Below are 23,065 nucleotides of genomic sequence, written 5' to 3' on the forward strand. Positions count from 1 at the left end.
GACTTCCTGACGCAAACACAGGAGGGTGAAGTGCAGCAGAATCTAGCTGAAGAATGGCCTGAATTAAACAGCTGTGAGGCTTGGAGAATTTGGCCCTCTGAAACATGCCCCAGGAGCCTCCAATATCTCCAGGACCATATATGGTTTAGTGGGGACATTCCTCATGTAAGACCTCTGGGTTTGACTTGGCTAGTTAGTAGCCATAAATTCCTTAATAGCAATTTCAGTTTTCTCATCTGTGAAATGCCACTTCTTGGACTGTTGTAGTAATAAAATGAGAACCCAGGTCTCCCACATTGCAGGTGGATTCTTTACAGTCTGAGCCACCAGGGAAGCCCAAAATGAGACAAGAGATATGAAAATTCTTCACAACCCCCACAACATCTTGAGAAGCTGAAAACCGATGTTTCTTTGGGTTCTCGCTTCACCTTAATTGCCGCAGTGTCATGATTCCCAAGTAGTCCTGCTGTGAGGTTAGCGGGAGGCCTGTGACCCCAGCTGGCTGAAGGACCAGTGTCCTCAGGCTATGGAGAAACTTCTTCCCCATCCCTGCTCCCTCAACTCTGCCCATTCATTTTGGGCTCTCACAGGAAGGGGTGGGACCTTGGTGACCATGAAAAGGGACTTTGACTTTGACCAATGCCCCTCTCTCACCTTTCACAGGAACATGCTTGCCAATTCAGCCAGCGTGCGGATTCTCATCAAGGGAGGCAAGGTTGTGAACGATGACTGCACCCACGAGGCTGATGTCTACATCGAGAACGGCATCATCCAGCAGGTGGGCCGTGAACTCATGATCCCTGGAGGGGCCAAGGTGATTGATGCCACGGGGAAGCTGGTGATCCCTGGAGGCATCGACACCAGCACCCACTTCCACCAGACCTTCATGAATGCCACGTGCGTGGACGACTTCTACCATGGGACCAAGGTAATGCTTCTGGGTGCTGAAGGTGCTTCCTCGGTGGCTTCCTCTGTTTCTGGGCCTGCTCTAGACTAGACCCTCATGAACAGGGTGCTCCCACCGTATTGCTCAAAGAAGAAATTTGGCCTTGAAAGGGGCCACTGTGCAACTAAAACAGGAAATTTTGGGCTAAATGTCATAGATGTCCATGATTATGGAAAACGGAGGCATTTGGGCTCATTTTGCTGATCACATCACTTAAGCGAGGTACTGAGGCCAGAAACTGATTTTATTTTTATGTTCTTATGTCATGTAGTGCTGATCTAGAGGAAGAGGAGAATTAGCTGGTGTTTGTTATTGTGCATGTATGGGGGGGAGGGGGTTGGTCTAATGGACTCCTTTATGTATGATAAGTTAAATTAATTTCCCCCAAGTTGTGAAAAATAGATATGCTTCTTCTAGATTATTTTAATGGTAGAAATTATGAAACAGACAGAGTTAGCTCTCTTTGATTATCTTTCTTAGCTTGTTATTTTTAAAAACAGCTTGAAAACCACTGGTGGTGGGCCCTCTTTCCAGAGTGAATTATCATGGACAATATTCATGAATTACTGAGCTGGGCTTGAGCTGCTTCAATGCAAAATACAAAAATTCAGACCTGTGAAACAAATGAATCAGCACGAAATTACATTTTCTCAAAAGCATCACAAATAGGTTTTTTTCACCATTAGTCTGTGCTCCAGAATCCTGTCATTGCTGTCATCTCTGCATTGTAATTATCTGTCACAGGCAGGCTTCTTTCTGAAGCTCAGACTATGGGCGCCTTAAGGGCAAGGCCTGACCGTATTCTTCTGTGTTTCTAGAGCCTGACCCTGACCTAGAATTAGAGTAGCTGACCAGTAAATGTTTGTTGAATGAATAAGTGATTGATATTTATCCATGTGGGTCTCTACATCCAACTGTACATCAGATTCATCTATGAAGATTTTTTCAAATGCAGAATTGAATCAGAATCTCAAGGGCCAGAAGTCCCTGGCCTCAGCAGCAGCCCTTTGTACAATCTGATCTATAAAGGACTTAGTCTCTACTGTTCCCTGGATAAAAGGAGTCCACTGGCCACTGGCCCAGTGGCTACAGTCCTATGTCCTACTTTGGCCCACTGCTGCAAATCCCCAGTGGCCCTGTACCCTAAAGTCTCGCTTCTGTTCTCTCTGGGGTCCTCAGGGAGCCCCTCTCCCATGCTCAGTGCTCTCTCTGGGATCCATATTCCTGGGGGCTTCAGTGCTCCTCCTGCTGGTGCTCCCCGAACCCACCCTGAAGAGCCAGTTTTCGGCAGGCAGAGGCTGGCCTTGGAGTTGCAACATTACAGGCTAGCCCACCTCAAGCAAATGGCCCTGAAGCTCTCCCTGAGGATATGCCTCCTTCCCAGTCCTGGAGCAGCAGATCAGACCCCTGAAGGCTGAGCTGTGAGGAGTCACAGTGGCCATAGCCCAGCCTGTGCTGAGGAGAGGATGATATCCCAGGCCACAGCTGCCCGCTGGAGCCAAGCCCAGGGAAGAGAGGTGCTTTGTGAACCCTCCCTAGTTTCTCCTCTGAGAATTACTCTGGGGCCATGCAGGTGATGCCTCACTCATGAAATGGGGAGCCCCATCCTCATACACACTAGCAGGGTCCTGTCAAGGGGACCCAGGTGGCAGACAGGGCCTTTCTGAAGTGAGTGAGCACTTTCAGCTCACCATGTCGATGCACTTGAGCCCTGCCAGGCCAGGCCTGCTTTGTTTGTGGTTAATTTTTAATTTTTTTTTTAGTTTTTTTTTCCTGCACTGTCTTTGTTGCTGTGTGCAGGCTTTCTCTGTTTCAGCGAGCGGGGGCTACTCTCTAGCTGTGGTGCCCATGCTTCTCATTGCGGTGGCTTCCCTTGTTGTGGAGCACGGGCTCTAGGTGCACAGCCTTCAGGAGCTATGGCACGTGGGCTCAGTAGCTGTGGCACGTGGGCTCAGTAGCTGTGGTGCATGGGCTCAGTAGCTGTGGTGCATGGGCTTAGCTGCCTTGCAGCGTGTGGAATCCTCGCGGACCAGGGATCGAACTCATATCCCCTGCATTGGCAGGCAGCTTCTTAACCACTGGACCACCAGAAAGCCCGCTGATTATTTTTATTGAAGACATACAGAGAAGTACACAGATTCTAAGTACGAAGAATTGTCACACTGAACACACCCTTGTGACCAGCACCCAAATCAAGAAACCAAACATTGCCAGCACCCAGAATTCCCCCTTGTGTCCCCTCCCCAGTCACTACTCCTCACCAAGGAGAACCACTATCCTGACTTCTAATACCATAGTCTTTTTGTTTTGTAAATAACAGCTTAATTGAGATACACACACCATACAATTCACCTATTTAAAGTGCAGATGTCAGTGGTTTTCTGTATATTCACCATAGGTTGGTTTTGACTGTGCTTTATGTAAATGAACTCAGGCAGTCTGTCCCCTTGTGTTGACTTCCTTTGCTCAGTATTATTTTTGTGAAATTCACCCATGTTGTTTCACATCATGCTTACTCCACTTTCATTGCTTACTAGTGTCCCACTGTACAAAAGCCCATGTAGTACCCAGCCATTCCACCGTCAACAAGGTCATTAGTTCGGGGCTATTACAAATGCTGTGGCTGTGAATGTTGTGTACATGTCATTTAGCAAACGTGTGTACATTTCTGCTGGGCATGTTCCTAGGGGTTGAGAGTGCCGGGTCACAGAAGACATACATGTTTAGCTTTAGAAGATGCTGCCAAATCACTTTCCAATCTGGTTGGAACAACTGATACTCCCAGCAGGATTCTAAGAGAGGCCCCAGTACTTATCGTCAGTATAACTCTGATTACCACACCAATCCTTGCTAGGGTCTATACTGCAGTGTGTACCAAAAATTGTGTGCAGGGTGCTGCCTTGCTCCAAATTTGTAGCTTGCTGGTATCCCCCCTCCCCCTCCTTGAGAAATCTTTATTCCAGAGTCAGATGCCCTGCTGTCACTGTGCTGCCTACCAGCCTCTGGGAGGGCAGGCTGGCCTTCTTTGTCTTCTTTTCCTTGTTGTCATTTGCCAGGGCCTCATTAGCCAGGAGTGACGAGTTTTCCTCTGAGAGCCTGCAGCTCTTTATGGCTGGTGAAGACCTTTGCACGTGCATCTTTGCACAAGGCGGTGGGTAACTTTTGATCTTTTCCAAGCTTCTCATCCATGGAAGCAGCTGCCTCTGGAAAAACATATAAAAGCCCCCGTGAGATTTAAAGGTCCTGCTTCTCCTAGTTCCTGCAGGTTCAGGCACCCCCAATCCATGTCAGGTGCTAGTTATAGGAAATGTAAGGCCTGTAGACCCCCAGCCAGTCTGACTGCTTGTGTCACCTAAACTGCGCCTTTATTATAACCACCCCCTAAGCAAGATCGGACTTTTTGCATGTTTCTTCTTGTGCCCCAGCTTGTATTAAGTGTCTGTTTCACAAACACAGCCCCTGACCCAGTCCTCCCCAGACCCCTTCAGGAGACCCTGGCCAGAGTCCTTCCTTAGACATCCCAGCCTCCTAAGACTGGCTTCCTGCCCTGGTCCTCACTCCCCTCCACTCTTGGATTGCTCCTCCCTTTTGGTACACCTGCAGCTGGATTTTTTGGCTTCCTCTTACCTCTAATTCCCGACAGTCTCCTAGGGCATGAAACGCTCTCAGAGGCAATGCTGATCTTTGGGATGCGTGGGTTTAATTATTCATATAGCCTGTGTCACTCAAGCCAAGCCTGTGTACCCAGGTAGATCGTCGCTGACCTACTTCGTACCTTCTAAGAGAGGTAGCAGTTGATTTGTTATAAGCAGCTGGGTTTATAATAGAATAATAACCCCAAGGAAAAGCTCTCCTGTGTGATTAGCCTATAGAGAAAGAGAGATCAAGTTGCACCTTTTTGTTCTTGTCCAACAGATCCGCAGGGCCTTGAACTCTGCACCCCCTGAGCTATTGCATGCTTGTCAATTTGGCAGCAGCAGCCAGGGCTGGGAAAACAAAACAGTTGAAAGGCTGGCTTTTCTGCGAGCATCTGGGACTCCATTGTACTAGGTCTAAAGGGATTTCTCTAGCACTTCTTTAACAAATGCTTTGCCCGCCTCTGCTTCTGTTAGAGGCTGTGGCAGGCTCTGCCTGGCTCCCCGGCCTCTGCCCGCCCCTCCTTCTCACAGCCCGGTCACTTGATCCTCTTGATCCTCCTGTCCGCCTCCTCCACACCCTCCCAACCTGAAGGCCCGCCCTCTCAGAGGCCCAGGACCCCCTGCTTGTTAAAAATGCCCCCATTGAAGAAGGATGCTATCTCCCTGGGGAGCCTGGGACAGGAGGGGAGGGAGGAGAGCCAGTGACACCAGTTGTGTTAACAAAGGTATAGGATTTCACTTGGGTCATGGGGGTCTTTTTATTATTATTCTGCTTAGCCTACTTATGCATTATATTTACTCTTTTGTATGAATCTAATATTACTTAAGAAGAGTGTTAATGCAGGCCGATGAGCTCCACCCCACCAATGGCTCTCCATGGTCCGGTGGGAATATCAGATTCAGGCTTTTTCAACTACAGGCGCAGCCCCTTCACTGAGACGGTGATAAAGGGGGCAGCCATGGACAATGGGGAAAAGCTTCCTGGATGCCTTTTCTGCCTCCCACTCCTCCAAAGATATATTAAGAACCACTGTCCAGGCCAATAGTTTTCAACCTTTGGGAGCAAATTACAGTAAAACTACTCGGGGAATTTTTTAAAAATATATGTCCAGGCCCCTCCCCTCTGCTGCCCCCCACCCTCCAACCCAGACTAATGAAGTCAACGTCTTTGGGTCTGCCTCTCCCCCATCAGTATGTTTTTTGACGCACTCTTGATGATTCTAACACTAGCGTGTGGATTATTAAGGAACTTTCTCAGCTGTTTTGAATGGCATGTTGTCCTGGCTATTAGCCCTGTTGCCCATCTAACCCTCACCTTATGTGTCAGGCTGATACCTGAATCACCATGGAAAGCTGGGGCCTGCCTCACCTCACCCTTCCCAGTATTATTTATTTGTTTCTCTCCTTCTAGTTACATTATAGGGGTCCCATGATTAGGCTCCCAAACCCTAGCTTGGGGCCTAGAACCCCTGTACTTGCTAAGTGTGTGTTAGCAAGTGTGTTAACACTTGTGCTGCGTTCTGCCCTCCTATCTGTACCCCAGGAGGCAGCATCGGTGAGCTGCGAGCTGGCCATGGTCAAATATTGTCACTGGAAGTCCAGCTGGGCCTGTCCCTTTTCTTTGAGGACCCAGAATCTCCCTCTTGTCTGTGCCAGAGCCATCTGGTCACAGAGACTGCCTCCCACGAACTCAAAATCTGCAGCAGCAGGATATCTATTCTTGTAGTCAAACCACAAGGGGAGCCAAGTCCTAACTGGACGAGTGCTTGGCCAGCATGGACTCAGCCTAGCGGATGTACAGTGGCACAGGCTAGAATGGCCTCTCTCATCCCGCCCCCAGTGGAGGGTCCTGACCTTCTCCCCTTCTCCCACTGCAGAGGACTAAACCTGTCAGAGTCCTGAGATACAACACACTAGGACATGAATAAATTCCCTTTGGCATCCAGCCTGCCAACATTCTTACCAAGCAGCCCATTTATCCACTGGGCAGACTGTTTTTACTAATATGCCACTGAAGCTTGCTCCTTTGGAATTAAACCTGTAAATGCTGCTCACTTCCTTTCTTCTTGACTCCAGTATTCTGTCCATTTCTGTTTAATTCTAGCTAAAATGTCTTTCCAGTCTTTGAGCTTTGCCTAATACTTCCTGCTTATTGAGATCCAGACTGATACAGTCTTGCTTATTAATTGATGTTCCCAAGTTCACTTCATTCCTCTAAAAAGCTGGAGAGACCTTAGAAATCTATCTTAGAAATCTTAGAAGTCTCCCACCCTGCTATTGTAGGGAGAGAGAGTGAAGGAGTTGCCCCAAGTCCCAGATGTAGTTGGACCAGAATGTAAGTTTCTTAGTCTGAGGCCCTTTTCACCCTATCAATCAGGGGCTCCCGAAACCCCAGATCTAGTCAGTCACCCCTTTCAGACAGCCTAGGACCTCTCTGTGGGCTGCATGCAAATAGTTAACTCGACAGTGTATGGCTCCAAACTTGCCTGGACCAAATAAAGGCATCACAGAACTGATGTGCCAGGCAGACCGTGGAGTGAGATTTCTGCCTCTCTGAGATGGTGGCTTCATTAACACGCCACTGTCTGTAGAGGAGTAACACTGATGCCAGTGCCTTAGAGCTGACTGTTTTTACCATCTGCAAACAGTCATTGTGAGGATTAAACAAGATGATGCATGAAAAACACCTCACCCAGTCTCTGGCACAGAGGACATGCACGATCAATGTCCGTCCCCAGGCTGTGACTACCTGCTTCCACCCTAGGCCTGGCCCTGGCTCTCTCTGGTCTCTTGGGTTAGTTGATCCAGCCACTTGGGCTTTACAGTGAGACTGTTCTGCTGTCCATGTAGTGCCCATGCTGCCTGTGTCCCCGGTTTAACCAACAGTGTCACGTCCTGCTCAAGAGCTTGCAGTGACTCCCTGCTATCTAGTCTGGAATCCTGGATCTTCACCCTGGACGGCTTCCCCATCTGACCTTCCTCACCATCAGTCCTCACTCCCAACACATGCCCATTCACCAGGAAAGGGGTTTTCTCAGCCCCCTTCTCTATGGACATCCCATGCTCCCTGCTGCCGCCCATTCCCACCCATCCACAGAAGACCTTCACCACCTACCAAGCTCATGTCATGTCTTTCCTCCAGCTAATTCAGCTCCAGGAATCCACTTTTTTTTTCCCCAGCTGAAATAATGGGTTATTCTGGGGCTTTCTAATTGCTTCCCGTGTAATGTTTGTCTCTTAACTGATTTGAAAACTTTGAGGGGCAAAGACCACAATTTATATCTAACTTGTGACTCATCACACAGGCTCATTTAGCTTTAAACATGGAGTAGATGCTCAATAAATAGATGAATGTCAGCATAGAGTGGCAGCTGTGAGCACAGACTCAGACAGACACACCGGAGTCTGAGTTTGAATTTCAGCTCCATATTTACTGGCTGTGTGATTTGGACAAGTTAATCTCTCTGTGTCTCTGTTTCCCGGAAAGTGGAGATTATGATAATACTTTATGGGTGTTACTACTGGTAAAAAATTTAAAATAGTACTTCATAGTTCCCTGGTGGTCCAGTGTTTAGGACTCAGTGCTTTCACTGCCATGGCCTGGATTCAGTCCTTGGTCGGGAAACTGAGATCACACAAGCTGCCTGGCCAAAAATAAAAAATGAACAGAATAAAAAATATATTTAAAAGATAGTACTTGGTGTTTACTAAGCACTATATGACTGTTTGTTAAATAGATTCTGCTGATTGAGGACCAACCCCTGGAAAATCCATTCGTACAGTCTCCTCAGGAGCTGTTAGACATCAACTAGGAACCTAAGAAAAACTGGTTTCCATCTCTATAGTCAGGGTTGACTCTGTTGCAGATTTCAAATGCAGCCTATATAGTACTGGTGATGATTTTCAGATCATTGTCTCTCTCCTTTCTTTCTCTTAGAAACAGAGACAGCTAGTCATAAACTCAGCAGGCAGCAGACGCTATTTAAAGATGTCCAGCTTCCAATCAGATATCTCCTGTTAGGAAAATTGGCTGACGACTTTCATTCTAACATCTACATTAACCGGCAGGCCAACACATAGGCCAGGTGACCCTTCTTAGAACAAATGTGGGAGAGGAGATCTATCGTTTCTTACACATTTTTACATCTAGTTGGGGAAGAAATCTCCTATGGTGACCAAGCAGCTCCTCAATTCCTAGAATAAGAGTGTTTGCAAAGAACTGATCTATACAGAGATATTGTTACTTTTTAAAACTTTTGGTTCAAGAATAAAGATAAATGTATCCTTTGTGATTAAACCCACACATCTTGGAAACCTTTCATACCTCATAAGGTTCTGCTTTTATACTCTCATCCTCTGGGGTTTAAAAAAAGATCAAGAAAAATACATCGTGTATTGTATGTATATTTTGGTGATGCTGTAGTACATGAATGCTATCTTTTTCTTCTTCCTTTTTTCTTAAAGCTTGCATATTTTTTAATATTTTAAGAAATATTTCAATAGGGTCTTATAGAATGGTTCAAAAATCTCAGTAGGAAATATCTCTTCTCCCAACTCTCACTGAGGTTGCCTCCAATCTGAAGTCACCATATGTCTATGTTGAAGGTCAGGTACATGTCTTAGAAAGGTCCATTGGCAGGTAGAAGTGTGTAGACACCACATTTTTCCCCTTGGTTGTTTCTGCCTCATTTTCCCCTAAGCCTATCCCTGCCACCAATACATTTTTCTCTCCTTCAGATCCTTTTTTCATTTCTTGTTAATTAAAAATTAGGAGCTAAGGACTAAGATCCCTAATTTTGTGACTATATGAGGATAAAGCTGTAGGCCAACTATAGTTAAGAACTTTCTTACTTACCAATGTTTATCTCTTACACTATACACACACTTACACACTTGGACACTCGCACATACTCTCACACAGTATCACAGTCAGTCTCACACACACACACATGAACTCACTCGTACACACTTTTAGAGTTGGAAACCCCATTGCAGATTAGTGAATTCATCCTCTAATCTATAAATAACTTTCTGCTTTAGATTTAAACTCTCTACAGTGGTCTCAGTATTTAAAAATAAAATTAAACTTGATATACATTGGTGAACTTTGTTCTTGGGAAGAGTATGTATAGAACGAAGAAGGTCATGATTGGGTGACCCAGGAAGCCACTGTAAAGATAAAAAAAAAAGAGACACAGATTGCATTCCCTATCCAAGGAGATCCCACGTGCCGCAGGGCAACTAAGCTTACTGGCCACAACTATTGAGCTTGTGCTCTAGCGCCTGGAAGTCATAACTGCTAAGCCCACGTGCCGCAACTGCTGAAACTTATGTGCTCTGGAGACCCTGCTCCGCAACAAGAGAAGCCACCGATGAGAAGCCCTCGCACTGCAACTATACAAAGCGCCTGCTCACTGCAGCTAGAGAAAAGCCCACCCAGCAACGAATACCCAGCACAGCCATAAATAAATAAATAAATAAATAACATTTTTACAGAGAACTAATGGAGAATATACCTTGATTCCTTTCCCACTTAAAAAAATATCTGATAGAAAAATTCTTAAAAAAATTTTTTTTTAAAGTGTTTAACACTTTTTTCTCCAACAACTTGATTAAGGTATAGTTGGCATATAGTAAGTCTCATTTGTGTTTTTGGCCATGCCTCGAGGCATGTGGGATCTTATTTCCCCAACCAGGGACAGAACCCATTCCCCCTGCATTGGAAGCTCAGAGTCTTAACCACTGGACCACCAAGGAAGTCCCCTCACATTTTTAAAATGTATACTTTGATATGCTTTGACATATGTATATACTGTAAAACCATCACTATTAATATAATAAATATATCCATCACCCTCTAAAAGTTTCTTTGTGTCTCATAATCCTTTCGTGCTCCAAGTAACTACTGATCTGTTTTTTATCACTATAGATTAATTTGCGTTTTTAATATTTATATACAAATGGAATACTACAGTATGTATTTTGGTCCGGTTTCTTTAACTTAGCATTATTAAGTTTTTGGCTATTACAGATAAAGCTACTGTGAATATCTGTATCCATATGTTTGTGTCGACATATGCTTACTATTCCTTGTGTAATTACCTAAAAGTGGGATGCCTAGAATATACAGTCAGTACACATTTAGCTTTTTAAGAATTGCCAAACTGGTTTCTAAAGTGCTTGTGACATTTTCTGCTCCTTCCACATTTTGTCATCACTTAGTTATGGTCAGCCTTCTTGTTTTAGCCGTTCCAACAGATGTATCAGCCGTAGTTCACTGTAGTTTTAAACTGCATTTCCCTAGTGTTGGATGTCTCTACACGTGCTTGTTTACCCTCTGTCTGTCTTTGGTGAAGCATTTGCGTCTTTTCCCTATGTTTTGAGTCACTGGGTCTTTTTTTAATGAAATATAAAGAATAGGTAAATATTTTTTTTTTCTTTCTGAGCTTAGTTGCTCAGTCACGTCCTACTCTTTGTGACCCCATGGACACTAGCCCGCCAGGCTCTTCTGTCCATGAGGGATTCTCCAGGCAAGAATACTTGAGTTGCCATATCCTCCTCCAGGGGATCTTCCCAGTTCAGGGGTTGAACCCAGGTCTCCCACATTGCAGGTGGATTCTTTACTGTCTGAGCTACCAGGGAAGCGCAAATATTTTTTTCTTTCTAGTTTGATTGAACTATACTTGGTATAAGCACTGGTATGAGTTTAAGACGTATAGAATAATGATTTGATTTCTATATGGCATGAAGTGATGACTCCCAATAGGTTTAGTAAATGTCCATCATCCCATATGTTAACAAATACAAAATGAAAGAAAAAGAAAAAGGTTTTTTTTTTTCCTTGTGATGAGAATTCTCAGGATTTACTCTCTTAACAGCTTTCACTAATAATATTCAGCAGTGTTAATTATATTTATCATGTTGTATATTACATCACCGGGCTTCCCAGGTGATGCAGTGGTAAAGAATCCACCTGCTAATACAGGAGACGCAAGAGATGTGAGTTGGATCCTTGGGTCAGGAAGATACCCTGGAGGAGGAAATGGCAACCCACTCCAGTATTCTTGCCTGGGAAATCCCATGGACAGAGAAGCACAGAGGGCTACAGTTCATGGGGTTGCAAAGAGTCGGACACCACTGAGAGACTGCGCACAAATATTTGCACATTACAACCCTAGTACTTATTGACCTTACAACTAAAAAACGTGGAATGCTTCACAAGTCCGTGTGTCATCCTTGTGCGGGGACCACGCTAATCTCCGTATTGTTCCAAGTTTACTGTTGCTGAAGTGAGCACTATATGTCTTTCTTTTTTGTTTGTCTTTAATTAGAGGATAGTTGTTTTACAGATCGTTTCTGCCATACATTAACATCAATCAGCCATAGGTGTACATATGACCCCTCCCTCTTGAACCACCATCACCCCACCTCCCGCCTCATAATTGTCTTCTTTTTATTGGGCTGTCAGAGTTGCTTAAACATTCTAGCTACAAGTCGTTTGTTGGGTATATATTTTGCAAATGTCTTCTCTCAGGCTTTCCTCTTGATTTTCTTAACACTGCCATTGGAAGAGCAAAAGTTTTTCATTTTGAAGTCAGTTTATAGATTCTTTCTTTCATAGTTTGATTTTTGTGTTGTAAATTGAGAAAATTTTTGCAAAATCCAAGGTCATTGAGATTTTCTTCTATGTTTTCTTTTGGAAGTTATATAATACTAGCTTTTACATTTAGGTCTGTGATTCATTTTAAGTTAGTTTTTAAATATGATATTCAGTTTGTCACATATGGCTATCCAATTTTTCCAGCATCATTTGTTGAAAAGATCATCCCATGTCAAAAATCAGTTGACCATAAATGTGTGGGTCTATTTTAGCACTCTTTTTTCTATTCTTCTGATTTATTAATCTGTCTTTATACCAATATGACATATTATAGTTTTACAAGTCTTGAAAGCCAGTAGTACATTTTCCAACTTGCCATTTATTATTATTATTGCTTTATTACTTTATTGCCCTTTATAATAATTATTATTAATAATATTTAAATTATTTATTTATTTATTTGGCTATGTCCAGTCTTCATTGCAGCACACAGGATCCTCAGACTTCCTGTGGCATGTGGAATCTTTTTAGTTGCAGCAGTTGAACTGTTAGTTGGGGCATGTAGGATCTATTTCCCCAACCAGCAACCAAACCCTCAGGTGTTCTGCATTGAGAATGTGGAGTCTTAGCCACTGGACCACCAGCGAAGTCCCTGTCCTTCTTTTTCAAAGTTGTTTTGGCTATTCTGTCTCCTTGGAAGCAAACTTTTTAGTGCCGGCTGTAAACTAAAAACTTAAGAGAACAGTAAACTGAGTGCATTAAACATTTTCAACCCTTAGCATGGTCCCTTTCTGTTAGCTAAAAGTAAAGAATTTCCTCTAAAATTTTCTAGTTATTTGGAGAGAAAAAAATTGGTGATGTGTGTGTGTGTGTGTGTGTGTGTGTGTGTGTGCTGAAAGAAACTTAATTGGGTGCTGGGGATTCAGATGAGGTTCATACGGATGTTGTCTTCTGTGGTACTTGGCTACATGTTGATCTTGATATATTATCTTCACAAGATCCAGATCTTTTTGTACAATACATTGTGATGATGTCATAGGGAAGAGTTTGCTCTGCTCCTTCTTGCTCCCTCTTTGTCTTACATTTAGAGTCAGCAGAGAAGAGACACAGACTAGATTAGGGGAAAACTTCCATGAGCTGAAATTCTACCCATTTAGCTGTTTCCCCTCTCAAGCTTTCCCTCTGTCAGGTTTCCTTTCTGTTTGGTACCCTTTTTAATCACCAGGCCTAGGCTGTAGCCCTTTCCTGGTGTGCTGCCCTGACTCTCACTTTGCCAGTCTTAAGAAGCTGCATTTTATTTTATTTTTTATTATTTTTTGGCTGCACTGTGCAGCCCGTGGGATCTTTGTTCCCCAACCAAGGATTGGACCCACACCCCCTGCATTGGAAGCATGCAGTCTTAACCCCTGGACCACCAGGGGAAGTGTCCTGCCAGGCTTAAGATAACTAGAGCACATATTGGGCCAAGCAGTCAAGCTCTGAATCTCTAAGTCCCAGACTTAGAGGCCCATCAAAGAGTCTATTTTTCCTGCTGTGTGGAAAATACAATGTTCAGAATGGAGCCTGTGGAGCCTCTGGTGGGTTCGGGGCTCCCTGACCCCCAGCTGGCACCTGGCAGTGCCTGGTTCTCCATGGGACCTGCAGCTAGCTTCCAGCCCTGTCCCCTCCAGTAGGGCTGGTCTGAGTTGTCAGTTCAGCACTTCTGTATTCCTTACACCCTTTTCATGATCTTTTAAAGTCTCCCACAGGCAGGCCTTCTTTTCCTTCCTTTCCAGGTAGGGTAGCTGAGTCTCAGAGAGTGAAATACTGTGAAAGTTTTTAAGTACAGGCATGGGCCTTGGTACTGCCCCAGCCTTGACTCCAGCCCACATTCCCCAACATCAGCCTCCCTCAGCAGTTTGACACTGTTATCACTGAAATTTGGGACCAAAATGAAGACTCGCCAACATTGGAGTAGATGAGGGAAGAAGAGCAAGTGGGGTTACATGTGGTTTATTTCTGGACTGATGATAAACCACTCCTCTCTGGCATCTGTGGGCAACCTGGGCTTTTAATAAAGATGGTCATGCCCTGCTTGCCTGTAAACTTTGCCCCTTTGGGTTCGGAAGGGGCTTTGCTAAGGAGGAGGATTACAAAAGGCGTCTCTGGGCTCTATTTTGGAACAGTTTTCTGAGGCCCCTTGCCTTCTCAGAAGCTGGCAGCCACTTTCTCTCTGCCACATAACTCCCTCTGAGAATCCTCTCCGGTCTCCATGGTAACTGCATGTCGGGAGACAGCCTGCTCTGTTCTGTGGCTTTGTATTAAACACAATGAATTTAAATCGGGTGCTCGGCAGTGAAGATAATCATTCTGGATTAGAGAGACGCCTGGAGCTCCTTGTTTCATAATTTTAGATGTTGGCACAATTCTCAGCTTTCGTCCTTGTAATTCAAGCCCAAGCCCCACCTACCCCTCTGTTTCTAAACTGCAGTTAGATCCAATTTCACTTGGGCTTTCCTCCATCCTTTGACAGAGGAATCTTGGAGCCCGGGAGCCCTGTAGTCATGCCAGGGCTATCCTGAGCCCTGGAAGGGGTGGTATCGTGTGAAAGAGACATGGGACTCCAGAGGCAGATGGACACTCATTCCGTCTGGCTGCGTGATTTCCTCTGAGCCCCATTTTTCTTATCTATAAAATGAGAAGAGTAAGCTCTACCCTATAGAATCACATGTTTTTTTAAATTTTAATTGTGATTATATATATATATAATATATATATATATATATATGGGGCTTCCCTGGTGGCCCTAGTGATGAAGAATCTGCTTGCAGTGCAGGAGACACAGAAGACTCGGGTTTGATCCCTGGGTCAGAATATTCCTGCCTGGAGAATTCCATGGACAGAGGAGCCTGGCAGGTCACATTTCATGAGGCCACAAAGAGTCGGTCTCGGCTAAGCACACACACAAGATACATATAAATAAGATTTCTCATTTTAACCATTTTAAGTGTACAGTTCAGTGACATTAAGTACATTCACAATGTTGTCACCACAATAATCCATTTTCAGAACTTTCCCATCGTTCCCAACTAAAACTCTGTCCTCAGTAAATACTAATTTCCATTCTCCCCACTCCTCCCAGCCCCTGGAAAGCACCACTTTACTTTCTATCTCTATGAAGTTGATTACTCCAACTTAATGAAAGTGGGATCATGCAGTTTTTGCCCATTTGTGAATGGCTTGCTTCACAGAGCATAACGTCCTCAAGATTGAACCATGTTGTAGCGTGTGTCATGATTCCCTTCTCTTTTGAGGCTGGATAACGTTCACTTCCACTTTATGTACATACCACATTTTGTTTATCCATTCATCTGTCGATTGACACGTGGTCGCTTCCGCATTTTGGCTATTATGAAAAATACTGCTACGAACATGGGTATACAGATATCTGAGTCCTTGCTTTCCATTATAGAGTCATTTTGAGGACCAAATAAGGTAATAAATATTAAGAACATTGCCCAGAGCAGGCTGTCAGTAAATGTTCATTTCACTCCTGAAAGTGAGTTCAGCCCGGGTTCTGCCTGCCACAAGGGTCCGATGGCTTCTGTGGGAGGAGGTCACCTTGTGCTATTGGGCCGCTTCTGTGTGCCTGGGACATGTGAATTTGTTGAGCCTGGGGAATTAACACAATTCATTTCAGGGTTTAAAGGGCCTGTCTTACCTACGGAAATGTGTGTCGTTTCATGATGAAAACCATGCATGTTTTTACATTTCTCCCACCATTTGGTATTCATGTATTCCCAATTACAAAGTGAGAAAATGTTATGGCTGATGTATATAATTCCCTATTTCTGGTCTATTTTAAGTATAGCCTCTGGGAGACCCTGAATATGCAGTGGGAACGCTCCAGGCTATGAGGCTCTGCCCTTAGTTGCTATTGGTTAGTATCAGATCTATTCTCCATGTTACCCAAGAGTATGAGATTTGGAGGAAAAATACCTAGATCCCAGTCTTGTCTCATCTCTCAAAAACGGAGATGGTGGAAACATCTGTCCAACCCAGTGTTTGTGAAGATTAGGCGAGGGCAGCCTTTGCTGTGCAGGTGACTCTCCTTGTTCACTTCTTGGGGGCCACGTTGCAACCTTGGTCTGCATCTCTCCATGAGAGTTTCTCTGGGTCTAGTTTCTTCTGAAGGTTTCCATGATGGGGATTACTCTCTTGCTGCCTGGGGCCCCTCCAGGGATGAGAATCCCAGAGCCGAGGAAGCATCTTTCTCTGCCGGGTCCTCTGAAATTAGCCTTTCCAGACAGCCAGAGCTTCTGCCACCAGCCCTGGAGAGGGCCAGCACCTCTTTGTCTTCGGGAATTTGCAACAGAGGAGAAAAGGGAGCAATGCACAGCCTCCTTCTGACCGGTGCCTGACCCAGCTGCTCCCCACAGAGTGGCGATCAGGTCTGCTCTTTATTAATGGGGCCGAAGCGGGGAGGGGATGTGGGATTTCACGCTGAATCTTGGAACTTTCTCTCAGCAGGCCTGTTCTTGCTTGCATCTGGTTGTGTTTTGTGTGCCCCGGGCCTACCTGTGCAGCAGGAGCCAGGCCAGCTTAAATCGGGCTTCCTGAGTGGATATGCCCACTGTCCTTGAGATCTGCAAGTTACCCTGGTCTGCTCGCGCCTGAGAGTGGGGCCTGAGTTTCCTGCAAGGGTGTCTTAACTTCTAGGGCAGCTTACCTCTGCTTGAAGCCAGTGAGCCAGGAAGATGCTTGCTTTGTGACAGGGTTTTCTTGGCTTCCATAACCCCATGCCAGCCTGCCCTTCCTCCTCCCTCTTGGCTCTCTTCCCCGTGGCCTTGTCTTTGTCTAACTCCTCTCCTCTGTGGTCGCCTCTCGGGATCCTATCCCAGATTGCCTTCTCCTCTTCCCCACCTTTTCTCCCCAGGTGATCTGTTACTGATGACTCCCGCGTCTGCAGCTACATCTTAGGCACCTCTGCTCACCTGCCTGAAACTCAGCACATCCACCACAACCCCACTCCTCTACTGGGGACCCCTCCTTCCAGGAATGGCACCCCCATCGTCCCAAGCCAGAGTGCACTTGCTCAAGACCACAGGACTCCTCAGACTCAGGTCTGCCAAGCTCCAGAGTTCAGGCCTTTCCTACCAGAGCCTCCCACCTCCACGCACTATCAGCAAATAGAAACATATCTTGAACAAATGCGAAAATTCAAATGTCACTCTCAGCCCCAACCTGACTCTGCTCTGGGACCCCTCCCTGGTTTTGGCTGTGCTGGACCTCTCCTGGGCCCCTCTGTTGGCTGTCCCTGGCCCCTGGGTGCCCACTCCCTTGGCAATCCCAGCCTGATTTCTCTGTCCCTGCTCCTGACTTCACAGAACTGGCCCCTGAACATGGCATGTTCAGTTCAGCCCTCTCTTGTTGATTCTGTAGTGCATTTTCCATATGCTTTTCTTTACCTCCATCTTGGCTCAGACCAACACTTCTCATTTTCCCAGAACTTTCCCTCTGTTTTGCTAAGTCTGGGACCAAGGGCCTGGGCACCCTCAGCTCCCCTCCATGTCACCTCAGATCACCTCCTCCTCTATCCACCTCCCTCTAGAACGGACGGGGAGAGACTTCATTCCTAGTCTAAGAGAAGTGCAACCCTCAGTCTCTTTACCTGAACAATGGGGATAATACATGTATTTCACAGGACTGTTGTGAAAAACAAGCACAGAGCATGTGCTCAGTGGATGTTGGTTATAGTTAGCGATTTCACCTCTGCTTCTGGGTCTCAGTCAGCTCTACCTTAAGATGCCTAAAAACTCTCATCTGTCCTAAATTTGGTGGCTCCTCTCCTGATACTGTTTTTTCAGCCATATAGTCATAAAACCTCCTCTGTTATTTATATCACATCTTCTTCTGTCATTAAACCTAGTTGCTGCTTCTTCCTAGAAATGGGTTTCACATATGACCTTCATCCCAATCCCCAAGTTGAGGTTCATTATCTAAGCACTGCAGTTGAGTTTGCACGGCATAGTCAGAGTCATGTTATGGAGTCTGATTTTCATGTTCTCTCTCTGCCCAGAAGCCTGTCGTGACTACAGACATGTCCCAGGATGGGCATGACCAGAGTCGTCTCTGTAAATGTGCTCCTAAACCCCCACACTCCCGAAGCCCCTCATCACCACCATCTCCACAACACACTTTGCTGACTGATGGAATCCAAGGTCACCAAGGCCCACCCACTTTGGTCATAATCAGTCCTGCCTCAACCAAACCAGCCAGGTCTTTTCTCTGTCCTCCAGCAGTGTCCCCGGCTCTGCCCACATAATTTCCTGCCCCAGAGGGTCACGTCCTGCCCACTTCCAGCCTTCAGCCTTCCCATCCTATTGTGTCCTTCCCCTCTCCCCGTCTTTTGCTGAACTTGATGATGCTGTCACCATTGAGGAAAGTTATCTTATGCTGCTTTGTACTCATTATTTTGAAGTCATTTCTATTAGAAATGAACCTTTTTGTCTTATTTGGTTTGCTAACCGTACTTGTATTTCTCACATAAGCATTTTAAGGTACTTATATTCCTCACTTCTTCTGGAGCATCTGATAGACTTAACATGGTGTGCACATTCGTGTTACCCAGAAATTATGCTTAGTGTTCATTAACTATAATAGTTATAATAGTAGTATAAATCACTCGTATTTACTGGGCTCCTACTATGTGTGGGTACCGTCCTCAGTGCTTTACACACATTATCTCATTTAATTCTCATAGTAACCCCACAAGTGGTGTATTATTACTCCATTTTACCAATGAGGAAAATGAAGCTCAAAGAGATTAAATAATTTGCCCAAGATTTTATAACCATAAGTGATGGAGCTAAGATATAAACCTAGATCTGTCTGCTTCTTGTCACTCTACCATTTTGCCTCTTAATATAGGAATAATGTGCTTTTAAACGGCAGGCAGATTAAGTGTGGGAAAATGTTCTTTTCCCAAAGTATATTGCAGATTGAATGTTGCCTGTCTCCTCTGCTGAAAATTCAAAGAATGAAGGATGAGTTTTAGATATGGTAATGCTGTGAGAGCACAGCAAGGTCAGGAAGCGGGACCGTGCCCTGGATGAGGCAATAGAGGCTGGGACCCAGAAGGTAGGAGTAAAAAGTAAAAGGAAGTTTAGAAGTGCAATTCGTTATAAATATGCAATTTAGAGAAAACCAGTCAGCTGCAGAATGAACTCAACAGGTCAATAAAAGGCCTGGGAGCTGTGTGCAGCTGGAGGAACAATCATGCATTCCTTGGTATCTGGGAGAAAAGGTGTTTCAGGGGAGGGTTTGTGTTGTCTTGTTTATTTTTCAGAGAAAATGAGCATTTGATAAAAAGTGTTGGGGAGACTCTAAACGAAGACAGAAGGGGACTTCCCTAGTGGTCCAGTGGTTAAGACTCTGCACTTCCACTGTAAAGCACATGGGTTCGATCTCTGGTTGGGGAATAGGGTGCAACCAAAAAAGATAAAAATAAATTAAAAAAAAAAAAAAGAGGGTGGAGGCAGTGGTCAGCATTCCAGTGGCCTAGCAGGGAGTTATGGCAGAAAGAGTCATGGTCCTGAGCCCTCAACGTGAGCTGGATGAATTGACAGTAAAGCCAACGTAAACTTGTTAAAAGCATGATTTCCCTAGATCAGGTCAGTGCAGCTGATAAAAATGTGGGACTCCTCATTCAAAAATTATCAAGAATTTCAAGATGACAAGGATTAAACCAGGACAGAGCCCTTCTAAGTGCAAGGCACTGTGGGACTGCACAAGCCATATACCCATGGAGCTGGCTTTGGCTGGTGGCTGTATGTTTCACGATGAGAATGGTGTTTACTGAATGCTAGGCATGATTCTAAGTACCATCATACATCATCTCATTTGACAAAATGCTCAGGTCCTTCTTTTGAGCGTCTCTCGAATCCCAAGGAGCGCTGCTGCGTAAGAGCTGGCTTTCCAGAGGGCTCGTAAGCAGCCAACAGATATCTGAAGATGAAGGAAGTTATTCAGCACAAAGGAGAAACCACTGAGCTGGTTATTTCTTTTCTCTGTACTTCAAGCAAATATGAGTAAAAGATGGAAGATAATTTCAATGTGAAAAGAAAAGGAAACGGTTCAGCAGTTCCAAGAGAAGCAGATCCATTTGAACAAGTGATGACTTTCTCAGTCATGTTAAGAGATGTTAAAATATTTGCATTGGACTTAGTTTACAAAGCACATACAAACATTTGTTATTTGAGGGACTTCCCTGGTGGTCCAGTGGTTGAGAATCCGCCTAGCAATGCAGAGGATACAGGTTTGATCCCTGGTCAGGAAGCTAAGATCCCACATGTCTTGGGACAAGTAAGACTATGCAGCCAAAAGGAAAAAGTTGTTATTTGATTCTCAGTGCAGGATTGTTCCCCCTGTGAAATTTGAGTTGCCCTTAATCTGTACATCTAGATAGTAGCAGATCTAGTTCTTCTGATTCCAATAACCTCCCCCAAACACCCCCCTTGTCTGAGCATCAGTATGAAAATATGATCCAGGAAGTCCTTCCCTCATTCTTAATGAAAAACCCCACAGATAAGCTCAGGCCCAAGTGCCTTCTCAACATCATGGTACCAAGTTTGTGTCTTGACCTGTTGGTTCTTGGCCTTGGAGTTAGAGAATCAAACTTTTTCCTTTGAGGTGCAGAGTGGAGGGGTAGAGGAAAAAAAAGAAAAACATTTTTACTGGGAACTCAGCAATATGTGATTACACCTGCAGCAATGTAGGAGATGCTACAGAGTGACCCTCCAGATTTGTCTTAACAAAATCAGGAAAGGCCAAGGCACTATTCTTTCCAACTCTGTGATATCAGCAAATAAGTTACCTATGAAATTTCTTTTCAACTTGCTGAGCAGGTCCACGGTCAGTACAAAGACCCCCGAGTGCCCACAGTGGTCTGCCCACAGTGGTCTGTAACTTCTGAAGCATAAAGGTGACATTTATAACAACAGGTTTAGGTTGAGTTCAGTATGAGTTCCTGCCAAGTGTATGCCTAGAAACTGTGTCGTAAAATGGATCACTATTGCCTAGACTGGTTTTCCTTAGGGGGCAAGTGGAAGTGACATGACTGGGCATCAAATCAATCCAGATTTACCCAGCAGTATGTCATCAATATCAAAGATAAAATAATGGCAACCCTTTGAAGTAATAAAATTCTGTTTCATATCCTGCCAAATGGATATAATGATGCTGTGTTTGCTGGTTAAACAAAGGGTCCTAAACTCCATGTTAACTCAGTAGTGAGAGATGTCAGGTCTACATTCTCAATAGAAAGGAATGCCACATGCACAGTGGGGAATGCTTGGCTGGAAAGTAGTTTATGTCAAAAAAAATAAATAAATAAGGGCTTGGGTTGATAAGTGGGCCATTCTGGTCAGCCACCAGGTTCCAGGAGGCCCTGCTGAGTTAGCTGTTCCATGGTCAAGTCTGGCATGATTGGAGATGCTCATGTATTGGGAAGAAGCAGTTCTCCTTCCTGGCAGCATATACCCTGAATGCGGGGACTGCCCTAGAGTGGGTGAGGATGCGCCAGGATTGTGCATAGCAGTGTCCCTGAACTCAGAAATGAATACATGCCTGGAAGAGTGTTCATACAGTGAATTAATTAAAGTAAATGAAATATCTGTACTTAAATGAATCTTAAAGATGTCAAATTAAAAAAGCAAGTTGCAAAAGAACATGGAAGTTATAAAACCATTTGTGTACCTTTTTTTAATTTGCAAAGCAAATACAGTGAAAGTATAAAACATGGATGGGAGAAGTTTATATCAACCTCATGGTTGAGGGATGGAAATTTTAAGATGAAGAGCTCTTATTATATTGAAAATATTTTCTTTCATTTTTTAATTAAAAAATATGTAAGGTAAAGACAGTAAAAATTAGCATCTATTAAATCTGAGTAATGGGTTCATGGGTATGTGTTGTATTAAGTTCTGTACTTTACTGTATGGTTGAAATGTTTCATAACTTTAAAAGAAAGTATTTTAAGCACATAAACATGGCTGACTAAATTTTAAATAGCTTTAGTTTCCCTCAAATTTATTTTTATGTATATTATGAAAATAATATAGTTTGAGAGAAATTTCAGAAAATTAGAAAAAAAAATAAATTACTCAGAATCTCATCATCCAAAAACAATCATTGTTAATGTGTTGGTATATTTCCTTCCATTTTGTTTCTTTGTGTGGGTGGGTGTGTATTTAAACACACTTCTAAAGCATCTTGGGTACACATATTGAATGCTGCCTTTTTCACTCATTATAGCATCACCCCTGTTCCCTGTTGAGACAGCCTCCATGAACATCATTTCTACCGATTTCTAAAGATCTTTCACAGCTTCCTGTTCTTGCATAAACACAGTTCTGAACATTCAGGAGTCACACAGTCACATTGCCTTTTGATTATCGTAAACATCATCCTTCTGAAAGCCTCCGGAACAGGATTGGGTCACGCTCTGCTGTTGATTTCTATAAGGCTGTTTTGTGTGGGATGACAGTAAAAAGGTCCGTCACATCTGTGATGCCACATTCCCGTGAAGACTGAGCTTGTCGGCATTCATTCCGTGGGTGGGAGCTGTGCATATTTTAGAGGCCAGCTCTGTGTGTATCTTTCCTGGGAGGAAACCAGCGCTTATGCATCCAGCATCTGCTCTGGGCTCCAAACCTGCAGCTGAAGGGATGTTTACTCCTGTTAAACTTGCTTTGAGGCCTGAGGTAACAGCAGTAATGACTATTCCAGCTATTTATATGCCCTTTGCAGCTGATAGTTGCTTTCACATCCATTGCCACCTGACCTTCTCTGAGCCCCCAGAGGCAAGGTACAGAGCAGAGTAGACACACAGGATTACAACCA

General features: G+C 44.4%; 1 protein-coding gene and 1 pseudogene across 1 annotated transcript in view; one reads left to right on the forward strand and one right to left on the reverse strand.

The window, feature by feature from the left end:
* The first annotated feature begins 667 nt into the window (after nucleotides 1-667).
* Nucleotides 668-23,065, forward strand: part of DPYSL5 (dihydropyrimidinase like 5) — a 49,123-nt gene continuing 26,725 nt past the window's right edge. The window contains exon 1 of the mRNA XM_068979820.1: nucleotides 668-928. Within this exon, the coding sequence (XP_068835921.1) occupies nucleotides 668-928 (261 nt within the window). The remainder of the gene's footprint in view (nucleotides 929-23,065) is intronic.
* On the reverse strand, nucleotides 11,784-11,881 carry LOC138093633 (U6 spliceosomal RNA; annotated as a pseudogene).

The sequence above is a fragment of the Capricornis sumatraensis genome, chromosome 1, assembly GCF_032405125.1.
Source record: "Capricornis sumatraensis isolate serow.1 chromosome 1, serow.2, whole genome shotgun sequence".
Taxonomy (NCBI): Eukaryota; Metazoa; Chordata; class Mammalia; order Artiodactyla; family Bovidae; genus Capricornis; species Capricornis sumatraensis.